Genomic DNA, 14,714 nt, shown 5'->3' with positions numbered 1-14,714 from the left:
AATAGCACGGTGAATTTCAAAACATTATGGTGAATGAAAGAAGCCAGTCACCAAAGACAATATACTATTCCATTTTATGAAATTCTAGTTCAGGGAAATCTAATCTGGAGTGACAGAAAATTGGACCAATAATTGGAATTGAGATGGGAGGGGAGTTGATTGCAAAGGGACCCAATGGACCTTTGGGGGGTCATGGAAACGTTTTCTATCTTGACTGTGGCAGTTGTTACAGGGTTTTGTCCAAACTCATCAAACTGTACTCTTAAAACGACCTATTTCATTATACAGACATTATACTTCAATAGAGTGGGCTTTAAAACAAGATGGACAGGGAAGGACAAGAGAGAAAAACAGAGGTGCACAGAGTTGTGGTCTTTGAATTATGAGGTCTACATTACCTAATTATCTGCTTGTTTTCCCCCTTAGATATTACATCAAGGGAATAAACATGGTGGTCTCTTGGAGTATCCAGGCTATACCTACTGAGAAGGGGCATGAAGGAACTTTCTGGATCTTGAAAAGGATGGTGGTTACATGGGTGTAGATCCATGTAAAAAAAATAATTGTGCTATACAGTTAAGATGCATGAACTTCACTGAGTATATGTTATACTCTAATAATTTTTTTAAACTTATACCACGGAACTCTTGCCATGTCAATAAAAATGAATTACAACATTATTTTTATTGCTGACACCCCATTTAAATGACTTCCCTCTCCACTAACATGGCTCCCCAAAGCATTTGACACTTCTGAAACTGATGGCAGATCTCAACAGCAGGTTGCCCCTGCCAGCCTTGCTCTTCTGCTAGATCCATTGTCTCCCACGGACCTGTGACTGCCCCCTCCCCACTCCTCTCATACTTCTCTGACTGGCAGGCCCTCCTTGGTCTCCTCTCACTTCACCCCACTCCTCAGGTAGGGGTGGGCAGGGAAGATCTCATCTCCTCCTTGTTCCCTGGATGCCAGAATTACAGAATCATCAGCTTCCTGGAAATCTCCACTTGGATATGGACAGGCTGCCCAAACTTATCAGATCATAATCCACAGGCTCTCAAATGGGGACACTGGGCAATGTCTAGAAACATTCTTAGTTGACATGATTGGGGGACACTACTGGCATCTAATGGATAGAGGTCAGGGATGCTACTGAACCACTATGCTACCATGCACAGGGTGACCCCAGACAACATAGAACTCTCCAACCCCAAATGTCAGTAGTGCCTAAGTAGAGAAACTTTGTCCTAAACTGGGTCATTATCTTCTCCCGAACCTAAGTCTCCATCTCAATAAAAGGCACCTTTATGCACCCAGTGGCTCCAGCCAAAAACCTGTGAACCTTATTCAACAATAAAATTGAATTCGGTCATTCATAGGCAATCCATTCCTGAATTAGGTAATACTAGTTGCAGCAATGCATAAATCTTAAAATGTTTAATGACTCAAATATGATGCAAGTTTGTTGTTCACTCATCCAAACCCAAAGGGAGTGGTCTTAGCTGACAGGTACTTCCCTTCCTAGGCTCCTTCTATGGTCCCACCACCCTAATCAGGCCACTGCATTCAGCTGCAAGGGCTAAAGCAGGATGAGAGTGAAGTCACACCTGTTTCTTAAGCTCCTTGGCTTAGAAGCGTCATATATCATCTCCTTGCAGAGTCCATTAATGAAAACTCATCATATGGCTCCTCAGGTGCAAGGAATGCTGGGAAATGTAGTCCCTGAGTAGAAGGGTGGGATGACCACCCTCCAGTGATGCTCACCTCTTGGTATCCTGCCCTTGCAGAGTCCCCTGCCCCGCACTGAATCATGTGTGACCATTAGAATGATGTGGAAGTGACAATGTGTGACTGCCAAAGCTAGGCTGTATAAGCTATTATAGCTTCCACTTTGCTCTCTTGGGTCATTTGCTCAGGAAGGAAGCCAGCCGCCATGTTGTTAGGACACTCAATTAATCAAAAGGTCCACATGGGGAAGAACAGAAGCTTCCTGACAACCGCTGGACACCCAGCTTGTCCAGGACCCAACTTGCTGGCCATGTGAGCAATCTCAGAACAGATCTTTCAACTCTAGTTAAGCGTTTGGATAGGACGACAGCTCTGGCTGACATCTGACTCCACCTTTATGAAAGACCCCAAGTCACGACACCTAGCTCAGCTCCCCTAGGTTCCTGACCCACGGAAATGGCATATTGATAATGTTTAACGCTACTGTTATTGTTTTATGCCCCTAAATTATGGGGTAGTTTGTTATAACTGCTACAAAGGAGAAGCATGACTTTTAGAAAACAATTTATTCTGCAGTCTGCAAGCTATGTCTCTTCTACCACCTACTCACTTCACAAGTCCATCTCCTCTACACTCTATCTCCCACAAGCTGCCACCGCATCTCTTCTGAATGACTACATTTACCCTTTCACTGATATCCTTTTTTAGAAGACACGTGTCATGTCTTTTTATCTTATTGGTTTGTTTGCTTGTTTGTTTTACTTTCCAACATGTAATCATTTCTTTGGGAGTGGGAAGTTCATTGCCTATAGCTGTGTCCACCATGGTGGCAGTGCTGTCCAGAGGCAGCTGTGACCTTCGAGAAAAATTGTCCCTAATCCTCAGTCTCTGGAACCTTCTGCCTATTTTTTTCCAAGTGGATATTCCAGACTGCCACCCATGCTGGAAATTTCTTGTATCTATAAGATTTTCTCTCTGCTTAAGATAGTTTCTATTGCTTTCAACCAACAACCCTGACCAGCTCATTTGCCTGCATCATTGCCTTATACAACCTATTCTCTACCCACTCAACATTCATTCAGACAATTGGACATTAATTCAATAAATGTCTACCAGGAACCTACTATGTGCCAAACACTGTTCGAACTCACAATCCTGAGATCAAGAATTTCATGTTGTACCAGCTGAGCCAGCCAGGCACCCCTAAGGGTCTGCATTTTTAATAAGATCCAGGTGAAGCTGTTGCTGCTTCTGCTGGTCCACGAAGCATACTCTGAGTAGGGAAGGGCTATGCTAATAAATTACGTATCAAGAAAAATGGAGCAGAGAAAAGGGATAAGGTGTGCTGGGAGATGAGGGCGAGCCTCAGTTTTAAATAGGGGTATCAGAAGATGACAATGAGCATGGACTTCATGGAAATGAGGGAGCCATGGGGATATGTGAGAGAAGAGCATTCCAGGCAGAGGGCACAGCCAGTGCAAAGGCCCTGAGGCTAGTATGTGTCTGATGAGTTAAAGGAAGAGCGAGGAGGGGCGCTTGGGTGGCTCAGGGGGTTAAAGCTTCTGCCTTCGGCTCAGGTCACGATCCCGGGGTCCTGGGATCGAGCCCCACATCGGGCTCTCTGCTCAGTGGGGAGCCTACTTCCCTCCCTCTCTCTGCCTGTCTCTGCCTACTTGTGATCTCTGTCTGTCAAATAAATAAATTTTAAAAATCTAAAGAAAAAAAAAAGGAAGGAAGAGTGAGGAGACTGGTGTGGCTAGAGTGGAGTGAGCAAGGCTGAGAGGAGGAGGAGGTGAAGTCAGACAGGCATGGGGCAGGAGAGGGCATCTATCATCTGTGGACTATTATTAGGACTTTGAGCTGAGTGTGTCAGGGAGCCAGAGGAGGGTTCTCAGGAGGATGACACGAGCTCACGTAAGTTTTAAAAGGATTCGTCTGGCCACTGTAGGGAGAGCAGTTTACAAAGGAGCAGGGGTGGAAGCTGGGATAAATGAGAAGCGGTGACTCCAACTGTCCAGGCAAGAGGTGATGGTGGCTCAAGTCGGGGAGGCAGCCGCACTGGTGAGTGGTAGAAGATGCTGAGCTCTGGGTAGACTTGCAGGGTTGAGCCTGCTGGATTAACCAACATAATGTGGTGCCACAAAGAAGGAGAAATGAAGCATAACTCCAAGTTTTGTTTTGTTTTGTTTTGTTTTGTTTTAGTATGAGCAAATGGAAGGATGGAAAGAGGTATGCTTTGGTGTGGGAGGAAAGTTCAGTAATTCGTCTCAGACATGTTCATTCTGGTATCTAACTAGACATCCCAGGGGAGAAGAGAGGGAGGGAGGTCTGGAGCTTCGGAGAGATATCTTGGTGGGAGACACCAAGCTGGGAAGCATCAGATACGCAGGTATTGAAGGCCAAGAGACCAGAGGAGATTATCAAGGGGGTGTGGATAAAGACAAGGGTACAGCACTGAGACCAAGGGCTCTCCAAGGCAGGGAATCTCCTTAAAAGACAAATCTGGGGGTGCCTGGGTGGCTCAGTCAGTTAAGCATCTGCCTTTGGCTCAAGTCATAATCCTAGGGTCCTGGGATCCAGCCCCACATTGGGCTCCCTGCTCAACAGGGAGCCTGCTTCTCCCTCTCCCTCTGCTTCTCCCCCTGCTCATGCTTGCTCGCCTTCTCTCTCTCTCTCTCAAATAAATAAATAAAATCTTAAAAAAATACAAATCTGATAAGAGAAAAAAATTTCATCACAATGAAGACATCCATCAACAAAGAACTGATTAAATACATAGACATATATTTAACGTATACATGTATACTATCTATATACATACATAGATATGTCATGGAATGTTACATGGCCCAAAAAAGCAGGGCAGCCTTCCTTCAAGACTGGCTGGCATGCGCCCTTTGGTTCTTCTTCCCTCTCTACTTCCACCCAGCTTTTTGGAAGGGAAATGTACCAGGTGAATCCCCATTTTGGATTCCGGAGACCCTGGCTAAGGTATGAGCCAGAAGGAGAAGGTCTTTGGAGACGTCATGGTAGAGAGACAGCCTGCCCACCCTGGGTGCCAACCTCCAGACTGTTATTTGGAGAGAAGGACATTCTTATCTTATCTAAGTCACTGACACTTTGGGGTTAGCCTCTGTCACATCACACCTAATCAGAATAGGCAATCAGGAAACATCAGTAAGGGACGCCTGCGTGGTTCAGTCAGTTAAGCGTCTCCCTTCAGCTCAGTCATGATCCCAGAGTCCTGGGATCAAGTCCCACGTTGGGCTCCCTGCTCAGTCAGGAGCCCGCTTCTCCCTCTCCCTCTGCCTGCTGCTCCCCCTACTTGGGCCCTCCCTCTCTGTGTCAACTAAATAAATAAAATCTTAAAAAAAAAAAAAGTAAAAACCAGTAATATTCCACAATACCAATACTTGATAATTTTTAAAGATTTTTTAAAATTTATTTTTGAGAGAGGAAGAGAGCACGAGCAGGGCGAGGGGAAGAAGGAGACGCAGAACCCCCACTGAGCAGGGAACCCCGTGAGGGACTTGATCCCAGGACCCTGGGATCATGACCTGAGCTGAACGCAGATGCTTAACCGACTGAGCCACCCAGGCGCCCCCAAATTTTTTCCATTTCGGGTCACTATCCACTTTATTTCTTTTTAAAAATGATTTATTTATTTGAGAGGGAGGAAGAAAGAGAGAGGGAAAGCAGACTCCCTGCTGAGTGACGAGCCCAACACGGGGCTTGATCTCACAAACCTGAGGTTGTGACCTGAGCCAAAACCAAGAGTTGGATGCTTAACCCTCTGAGCCAGCCAGGTGCCCCACCACTTTGATTTAAATCAGTGGTTTTCAACTGGGAGCAATTCTCCCCGCCCCCCGCCCCCCACCAGGAGGAGACTTCTTTGACTATTGTGATGGGGGACTGATACGGTCATCTCGTGAGGGGACCAGGATGGCCTTCCCCAAACAACGAATTACCCATCATAGAATGCCCGTGGTCCCAAGGCGGAGAAACCCCACTGTAAATGGAACAGAAGAAGAAAAAACTAGAATAAAAACCATCAGAAGGCACTGCCCAAAGTCAGGATAAATATTTCATGAAACGTTTGTATTTTTGTGTCCTCGGACACTATATAAGATGTCTCTCTCCTTGTGAGTCCTAATCTAAAAGGTTTGACGAATGCTGTCCCGAGGACCACAGAACTGATTCCGACCTCCGGCTTCCAGGAGCTCCCATGCCACAGGGGATAAAGAAGACAGAATGACTTGATGTCACTAAAAGGACAGCCATTTAAAGAAGGCAGGGGTTCCAGAGTGGACCTGGGGTATCAGCAAGGGGAATCAGGGAAGGCTTCTCTAAAGAGATGACATTTGAGGGAAGACTGATGTGTTGGGAAGGAGCTAATTCAGGAAGAGGACGCAAGCAAACCCCAGGTGCCTGGACGGGGCTTGGTCTGTTTGAGGAACGGAAAGCTGGCCGGTGTCACCGCTGGAGCCAAGTGGGGAAGGGAGGGTGGAGGCAGGTGACGGAGGAGGTCCGCGTGGGTGACAGCGAGCCAAGCGGAGGGCTTTAGGCAGGGGAGGGTTGCGGTGAGCTTTCTCTGGTTGCTGAAGGGAGAAGTAACTGCGGGGCCCAGGGAGCAGCCGGAACACACAGGGGCTGTTACCGACCGAGGAGGTGAAAAGCAGCTGAACTATGGACAGGTAGAGCAGGTGAAACAAAGAGAAGCAGTGAGGTCAGGGGGCGTGGGGGTGTTGGGGGAGGGACCGCGGGGGCTGCAGCAGCCGAGGGCCCACCCTTCTCCCCAGGGCAGGGCGGGAGCTCGGGACCTAGCGGAACCGGCCGGGCAGGGCCACCCACCTGACTCACAGCAGAAACTGGGACAGCCCATGCTGCCCACCTACGTCCACAGTCCCCACCGGGGAATGCCACGCCCCGGGCCCAAACACTGGCTCCCCCCCCCACCCCCAACCCCTGTCAGTGATGCCTGGATCTAGGCCTTCTTTCAGGGGTGCCTCTGAGGCCTCCTCCAAGCTCTTCCACTTCCGGGTCTTTTTCTCAGTCCCGCCCTGATTCCGTAAGGCATAAGTGTCCGTGTCCTGTTCTCTCTCTCCATCAGACTGGGATCCGCTGTGAACACAGAGGGTACAAAAACTACCCTTACCTAGGGCATCGAGCATCAGTGCTAGGGCCCAGCACTTAGGCTCTGTCTGCCTGGTGAACTCCTATCCATCTGTCAAAACCCACCTCAAAAGGACCCTCCTAAGGGAGGACTTCTTGGACGGCCATGTGGTTCCTGGATAACACAATCCATAAATAAAATCCATCAACAGTGAATGCAAACTGAGCATTTACTATGTTCCAGGCCCCCTTCCGAGGGCCTTACGGCAGCCCTAGGGTGTACGTTATCATTATCCCTATTTACAGATGGAACACGGAGGCTCAGGGACACATGACTAGTAAGTAACGGGGCCCAAATCTGAACTCGGAGGACTTCAGTGTGCCGCTTCCGCAGCAGGTCTCTTTAAATCCATCCCTGTGAGATGGGTGTGATCATCGCTATCTCCCAGATGAGAAACTTCAGGCTCGGAGGGGGTTAAACAATGTGCCTAAGATCACACAGCACGGCCTGGGTTGAGCCAGCCTGGCAGGTGGGGCAGCTGCCTCTAAAACTCTCAGCTCTTAACCTTCCTCCCTTATCACCCCTTGTCTAGGCTCTGAGGACCCCTGTAAGAAGGTGGCATTTGGGCGTGCCTGGGTGGCTCAGTGGGTTCAGCCTCTGCCTTCAACTCAGGTCGTGATCTCAGGGTCCTGGGATCGAGTCCTGCATGGTTGGGGGAGCAGGGAGCCTGCTTCCCCCCTCTCTCTGCTTGCCTCTCTGCCTGCTTGTGATCTCTCTGTCAAATAAATAAATAAAACCTTTAAAGAAGAAGAAGAAGGTGGCATTTGAGCTGATCTGGGGGGAAAGAGAGGTCTCAAACCTTACCAGGAGCCTTCCTACTTCCATCCCTTTGCCCGTTCTTCTCCTGCCAGGAATGTCTTTCCCCACCTAACAAACTCCTATCCATCCTTCAAAACCCAGCTCCAATACTCACTCCTCCTTGGAAACCTTTCCACACAAATCTCCCAGGCAGAGTCTGCAACACCCATCCTTGGGCTCCCACAGCCTGGGGTCCGTAGATAAATGGAAAGGTCTCGGTAGGAGTTAGCCCCACCAAGCTGGAAGCTTGGCTAGGCCGGGGGCCCAGTGGGCACAAAGGAAATTATTTGTATTTATTTATTATTATTATTACCATTTTTTTTAAAGTAAGCTTTAGCCCAACGTGGGGCTTGAACTCACGACCCCCAGATGCAGTCGCATGCTCCACCGACTCAGCCAGCCAGGTGCCCCTGAGGCTGATCTTTAAGTTAAGGAATAACTAATTCATCGGGAGGGGGACTAGAACTGGGCTCATTAAGGGTCCTCCGCCTCCGTCCCCTTCAGGCTCCGCTCCACTCTCGCCCCGCCCCTAAGCATGCCGGTCCCGCTCCCCGGACGTGGGCGGCCCGTGAGCATGCGCCCTAGACGCAACGCACGCCGGGAGTTGTAGTTCCGCCATCGGACGGAAGCCGGGACGGACTGCGGCGGGATGTGGCCCGGAATATTGGTTGGGGGGGCCCGGGTGGCGGCAGGTAGGTTCCCCGTGCTGGGGCCTCGCCTCGCCGCCCGGTTCCCCCCGCGGCAGACGCCCAAGACCGGCCTGGCCCTGCAGCGGGGCCTGCACGTGACGGCGGCCCGGGCTCTCCCGCTCATTCCCATCGTGGTGGAGCAGACGGTACAGCGGCCGCGGGAACTCGGCCCGGCGTGGGAGTCGGGGGTCTCCGGGCCGCGGGCACTGCCGGCCTCTGACCCCCACCGCCGTCTTTCTCCCACAGGGTCGCGGCGAGCGCGCCTATGACATCTACTCGCGGCTGCTGCGGGAGCGTATCGTGTGTGTCATGGGTCCAGTGAGTGCCCTGCCGGGATTGTCCTCTGCGCCTGCCCAGACCCCATGCGCCCCTCCTTCTCCTCGAACCCTCTTGACCTCTTGACCTCCCACCAAGGCTCCGCCCTGGTCCCAGTCTGACACCCCACTTCCTGGGCGCAGGAGCCTTCAAGCCCCTCTTCTGGCCCCAATCCCCCACCCCCAGCCCTTCAGCCCCTCTGCTTTCCCTACCTGATCTCTGACTCCCTCCCTCATCAGTGATCCTCCTCCCCATTCCTGGCTCTGATCCCCATCCCCTCATCTGACCCTCCTGACCCCTTCCCTTCCTTGCCCTGAGCCCACTGACTCCCCCCACTTCCTGGGGCCCTACCACCCTCACCATCTCCCCTCCCTGGTGCTGAGTCCTCCCCAACCATCTTACTTGGGCTCTGACACCCATCCCTGTTCGCTGACTTCATCCCCAGCCACCTCACAGTTGCTCGGGTTGGCCAGCTCCTTGCTCTCCAGCTGGGCGCACCCCCCCTCCCCGCTTACTTGCAGATCGACGACAGCGTCGCCAGCCTGGTTATTGCGCAGCTGCTGTTCCTGCAGTCCGAGAGCAACAAGAAGCCCATCCACATGTACATCAACAGTCCTGGTGAGCAGAGCCATCCCCCGGGGGCCAGGGCCGCTTCCTGGGTCACTCCAGGTGACTCAGGGGGCAGACCCCCCCACCACCACCACTTCCATCAGAAATGTTCTCCCTCTGGAGGAAGAAAGGGTGCTGAGCTTCCTTCAGAGTCCCCAAACTGTCTCGAAACCTCCAAAAGTTGCCCGGTCCTTGCTTTTAAGTCTAGGTTCCCAAACTGGCAGCCGAGCCTGCCTCTGATCGCACATGTAACATTTACCAGCCTGACCTGGTGGTCAGCATATTTTAAAATTGGTAGCTGCCACCACCAGCACCAACCCCCTCCCAAAAGAGAAGAGCTCATCTCGACCGAGCGCCAACCATGCCCTGTACTTGAAGCGTCTCATAGGCATTGAACTCATCTGGTCCTCGTGGCAGCGGCCCGTAGTTGGTCCGGTTCAGTGATTCCCCCGTCTGTGAGGAGACACTGTGGCTCGCAGGCTGGGTAACTTGCCCAAGGTCACCCAGACCACACTGCCAGGACACGCTGACTCCGGAGCGTCCCTCTCGGCCACCCCTCTCCCCGCTTTCCACCTTCCCTTGCAACTCTGACAGATCTGGTCCCCCCAGGGCCTGTGTACATGGGTGGTAAGGGTCAGCTCGCTCTGGAGCACGTGCTCTCCTCTCCCCGATTTAGTTCATGTCACCCGTTGCTGTCGCCTCCCTGCCCTTGGAAGTATTCACGTTTGTGACACGGGCTTTAAAGGGCTGCCTCTACACAAGGCCCCCCAAGGCCAGGGGCCGCACTAGGGGAAGGCTGGGGGGGAGGAGCCGGAGGAGCCCCTCACACCCGCCGCTCACTCCGCCCCGCCCGCAGGCGGCATGGTGACATCGGGCCTGGCCATCTACGACACGATGCAGTACATCCTGAACCCCATCTGCACGTGGTGTGTGGGCCAGGCCGCCAGCATGGGCTCCCTGCTTCTGGCTGCCGGCACCCCGGGCATGCGCCACTCGCTCCCCAACTCCCGCATCATGATCCACCAGCCCTCCGGGGGTGCCCGGGTGAGTGCCGGGCCCACACAGGCTGCTTTGGGACGGGGGTGGTGTCTGGACAGAAGGACTAACTGGGTGGAAGTCACGGGCGAGTGTCAGTGTTTGCAAGTGTAGGTTTCACAATGATTTCATGTGTGGTGAGGCCAGTGGATCAGAAAAGGACAGCCACTGGAAAGACCATTTGTTACTCACAGTTCCCGGGGCGGGGTGGGCGGGGGGCCTGCCCCGTCACGTTTGCCCACATGGGAAGCACCAGGGTCACTCAGGAGGCACAGAGCAGGGGTGGGGGGTGGATAGGGATTTTACTGTGGTTTCTGCAGGAAGGAACGGTGAGGCAAGGCCCGCAGGGCTCAGGATGGGCTAGTCTGAATTATCTCAGCGGGCTCTGGGGGATAGGGGATGGCCTCGTTGTCCGGCCCGGGCCCTGGGGGAAGGGGGCAGGGGACAGTGGCCCTGAGTATGGGTGCCCCATGGAGGAGGGGGGCGCATTTGGGATCAGCTGGTTTGCCTGTGAAAACTCATGGCGGAGCTGGAGCTGTCCGCTCGCTCCCAGAATCCGCTTGCCCTGGGAGGGGCGAGGCTCCACGTGCGGAAAATACAGTTAATACCGGAAGCTTTCTGGCGCCTGGGTGCCTCAGTCAGCTAAGCATCTGACTCTTGATTTTGGCTCAGGTCACAGTCTCGGGGTCGCGGGATCGAGCCCCACATCACGTGAGGCTCCCTGCCCAGTGGGGAGTCTGCTTCTCCGTCTCCCTCTGCCCCTCACCCCATCTCTCTCTCTCTAAAAGGAATAAATAAAATCTTAAAAAAAAAAATACAAGAAGACTTCCTGGTAGGGGCAAAGATGCCGCAGGGTGTGTGGGCCTCGAAAAGCCCCGCTCCACCAGTCTGAACGCCCTCTCCGGCCTCCCTGCAAGTGGCTGATGCTCACTGTGACCTTCTCCTTGGTACCCTCAGGGCCAAGCCACAGACATCGCCATCCAGGCAGAGGAGATCATGAAACTCAAGAAGCAGCTCTACGGCATCTACGCCAAGCACACCAAACAGAGCCTGCAGGTGATCGGTGAGTGCCCCGCCCTGGGCGCCCACTGCCCTCCTTTATTTTAACCAACGCGCACACGTGTGGCAGGCCTTGTGCCAAGCCAGGGCGCCTCGAGCCTGGCACCGCTGACCCTCAGGGCTGGACCATCCTCTGTCCTGGCCGCTGTGGGACGTGGAGCCATGTCCTTGGCCACCACCCACTAGGTGCCAGTAGCACCTTCTGTTTGTGACAACCAAAGCTGCCCCCGGATGTCACCCAGTGTCCCCAACCCCCAATGGAAATCCCCCGTCCTAAGCACTTTAAAAAGACCAGTTTGCAGAATCTTCATAAAAACACGCTTAAAACGGGTCAAAGGTTTGAACGCTGTCCTCAATAAAGAATATTCCAGATGGCCAAGAAATATAAGAAAAGATGCTCATCATCTTTAGTGACGATATTTTAAAATGACATCATTAGGGGCACCTGGCTGGCTCAGTCGGGAGAGACGCGACTGCTGGTCTCAGAGTCAGGAGTTCAAGCCCCATGTTGGGTGTGGAGATGACTCAAAATTAAATAAGTAAAATTGCCCATATATATACACACACACAGATGTAACATATATATATTTTAAGATTTTTTTAATCTTCCCTTTTTTTTTTAAAGCTCTATTTATTTATTTATTTATTTGACAGAGAGAGAGCACAGGTAGGCAGAGCTATAGGCAGAGGGAGAGGGAGAAGCAGGCTCTCAGCTGAGCAGGGAGCCTGATGCAGGGTTCGATCCCAGGAGCCCGGATCATGACCTGAGCCAAAGGCGGCCACTTAACGACTGAGCCACCCAGGCGCCCCGATTTATTTATTTTCGAGAGTACATGGGGGGAGGGGCAGAAGGCGAGGGAGCGACTCCACACTGACCGTGGAGCCCGACACAGGGGCTCCATCCCACGACCCTGAGATCACGACTGGAGCTGAAACCAAGAGTCGGACGCTTAACCGACTGTGCCACCCAGGCACCCCTTGCGCATCTGTTTCTTACAAAAGAACATCCTTAGTCGAGGGAAAGGCCAGTTAAGGCCCCAGGGAGATACCAATTTAAGCCACCGGAAGAGCGAACATCCAAAACCCAACCCCCGGCACCAGTGAGAATGTGCGACTGGAACACTCACCCGCGGCGGGCGGGAGCGAAGAGGCGAGCCGTCTGACACCCCCCGCTCGGGCTCAGAAGGCTCCAGACGCCCCGGTTCCCCCACTCTGCATGCAAGCAGACGTGGGTGCTGACGTCCACCAAAGCTGCGGATGGGTATGCCGACTGTCGGCCTGACTGCCTGTGGGCGGGAGCCCCACGCCGGGAGACACCCCCGTGCCCAACAGCAGCACGGCGAGTGCATTTGTGCTTAATTTACACCGTGGAGTCCCAAAAGGCAACGACAGAGGCCCGGCCATGGCGACACGCGGCCGCGGGGCTGAATCTCGGACACAGAGTGCCGAGTAGGAAAAAGGAGTAAATACTCCGATTCCACATATTTAAAAACAAAAAGAAGCGTGCTTATCTCTGCCGTCACGCCATCGTTAGGCTAGCGGTTACTGTTGGGCCCGAGGTGTCAGTGACTGGAAGGAGGCTCCCCGCAGGGGCAGCTGGGGATCTGGGGCTGGCCCCCTGTCTCAGTCTGGGTGCTGGCCATGTGGGTATGTGAAATTCACCCTGAAAGTCACACTGTCCACTTGCATCTGGATGTGTATTAGACATCAGGAACCAGTAAAAAAAGAAAAATGGAATGGATATTTTACCAGTGGGGAAACTGAGGTACCAAGAGGGGAAAGGCAAGGTCACCCGGCGAAGAAGGGACAGAACAGGGCCCCTGACCTGGCCCCAGTTCTCCGGCTTTAACCCCACCCACCCTGCCTCTTGCTTCCCCTGGCAGAGTCGGCCATGGAGAGGGACCGCTACATGAGCCCCATGGAGGCCCAGGAGTTTGGCATCTTGGACAAGGTTCTGGTCCACCCTCCCCAGGACGGCGAGGATGAGCCCGAGCTGGTGCAGAAGGAGCCTGTGGGGGCGGCGACGGCAGCAGAGCCTGCCCCGGCCAGCATCTGAGAGCCAGACCTCACCCTCCAGAGGAGAGTCAGGGGAGGCCAGGTGCTAGTCAGAAGCTGGAGCTGCAGCCCTGCCCGCCCCTCGCTGCTGAGCCTGGAAGGGCCCCAGGAGGAACTCTGGGTTTGGGGCTGCCCCTCAGGGCAGGTATCTTGAATGAGACACTGTGATTTTCGATTAAATCTTTGTAGTCTTTGAGCCCCATCCGTGTCACCTTCCCTGCCTGCTCCACCGTGGCACGCACACCCGTGCCCTGCACGATGCCTCGTCTGCCTTCACCCCAGCCCTGAGGCTCTGACCTTCCAAGCCCTAACTGCAGCAGACGCTACTGAGTAAAAAGGGTATTTCAGGCACTATTCCAGAGGCCACGACATAGCCTGAAGCAAACAAAATTCCCTGTCTTCAAAGAACTTACTCTTGTGGTGGTAGACAATTTTTTTAAAAACCAGGGAAAGAGGTATGCAGAATGTGTGTGTGTGTGTGTGTGTGTGTGTGTGTGTGTAAGAGAAAGAGAGTTACAGCTTTCAGTGGGGTGGCCAGTGAAGGCCTTGCTGAGAAAGTGATGCTTGAACAAGATTTAAAGTAAGAGAAGGACAGAGCAGTCCAGGCAGCAGGCATAGCAAGTGCAAAGGCCCTGTGGCAGGACTGTGACTGCCATGTGGGAGGGGCCCCCGAGGAGGCTCGTGGCTGAAGTGAGGTGGTGGGGGGACAAGGCAGAGACGTGAACAGAAAGGAAGGAGGACAGAGCTTAGAAGGCCTGGTGGATCTCAGCAAAGAGGGACATGAGCCATGGAGGGTTCTGAGAAGAATGAAAAAGCAGGAGCACTATGGCTCCCACGGAGTACTGGGAGGAGGGCAGGCAGTGTGGAAACCGGGAGACGAATTCAGAGACTTGGAATAATCAGATGAAAGCTGGTGGCCCCAGCTAGGTGGCCAGGAGAGGTCAGATTCCAGCCAGGTTTTAAAGGCAAAGCTGACAGGGGGAAAGGCTGCCAGAAGGGCGCAGGTGTGGGGGCAGGGGATCAGGAGTCCAGTTTGGACACATGTTACTTCTGGTGCTTGATGTGCCTCAGACATCCAGGGGGGAATGGATAAATCTGGAGTCAGGGTTGAGAATGAAAATGGACATCATTGGGTATGTCAGTAAAGTAGCAGTCAGCCTGAGAACCGGGTGCTGGATCTGGCCCAGCGGAAGTCACCGACGGCATGATTGGGAGCCCCACGTTCAGGATTGTAGGGGCTGAAAGCTGGCCTGGCG

The 14,714-nt window shown here is 53.1% G+C and overlaps 1 protein-coding gene across 1 annotated transcript; it reads left to right on the top strand.

Moving 5' to 3' along the window:
• The first annotated feature begins 8,295 nt into the window (after positions 1-8,295).
• Positions 8,296-13,660, top strand: CLPP (caseinolytic mitochondrial matrix peptidase proteolytic subunit). The gene is made up of 6 exons (XM_080798582.1): positions 8,296-8,531; positions 8,632-8,703; positions 9,222-9,318; positions 10,166-10,353; positions 11,302-11,407; positions 13,287-13,660. The coding sequence occupies exons 1-6, from the start codon at positions 8,346-8,348 to the stop codon at positions 13,457-13,459; spliced, it is 822 nt and encodes a 273-aa protein (XP_080654708.1). The 5' UTR covers positions 8,296-8,345; the 3' UTR covers positions 13,460-13,660.
• Positions 13,661-14,714: the final 1,054 nt, after the last annotated feature.

This window comes from Martes martes (genome assembly GCF_963455335.1).
Source record: "Martes martes genome assembly, chromosome: 1".
Classification (NCBI taxonomy): domain Eukaryota; kingdom Metazoa; phylum Chordata; class Mammalia; order Carnivora; family Mustelidae; genus Martes; species Martes martes.
Note: the sequence above shows the minus strand (reverse complement) of the source record. Positions and strands in the feature narration are given on the sequence as shown.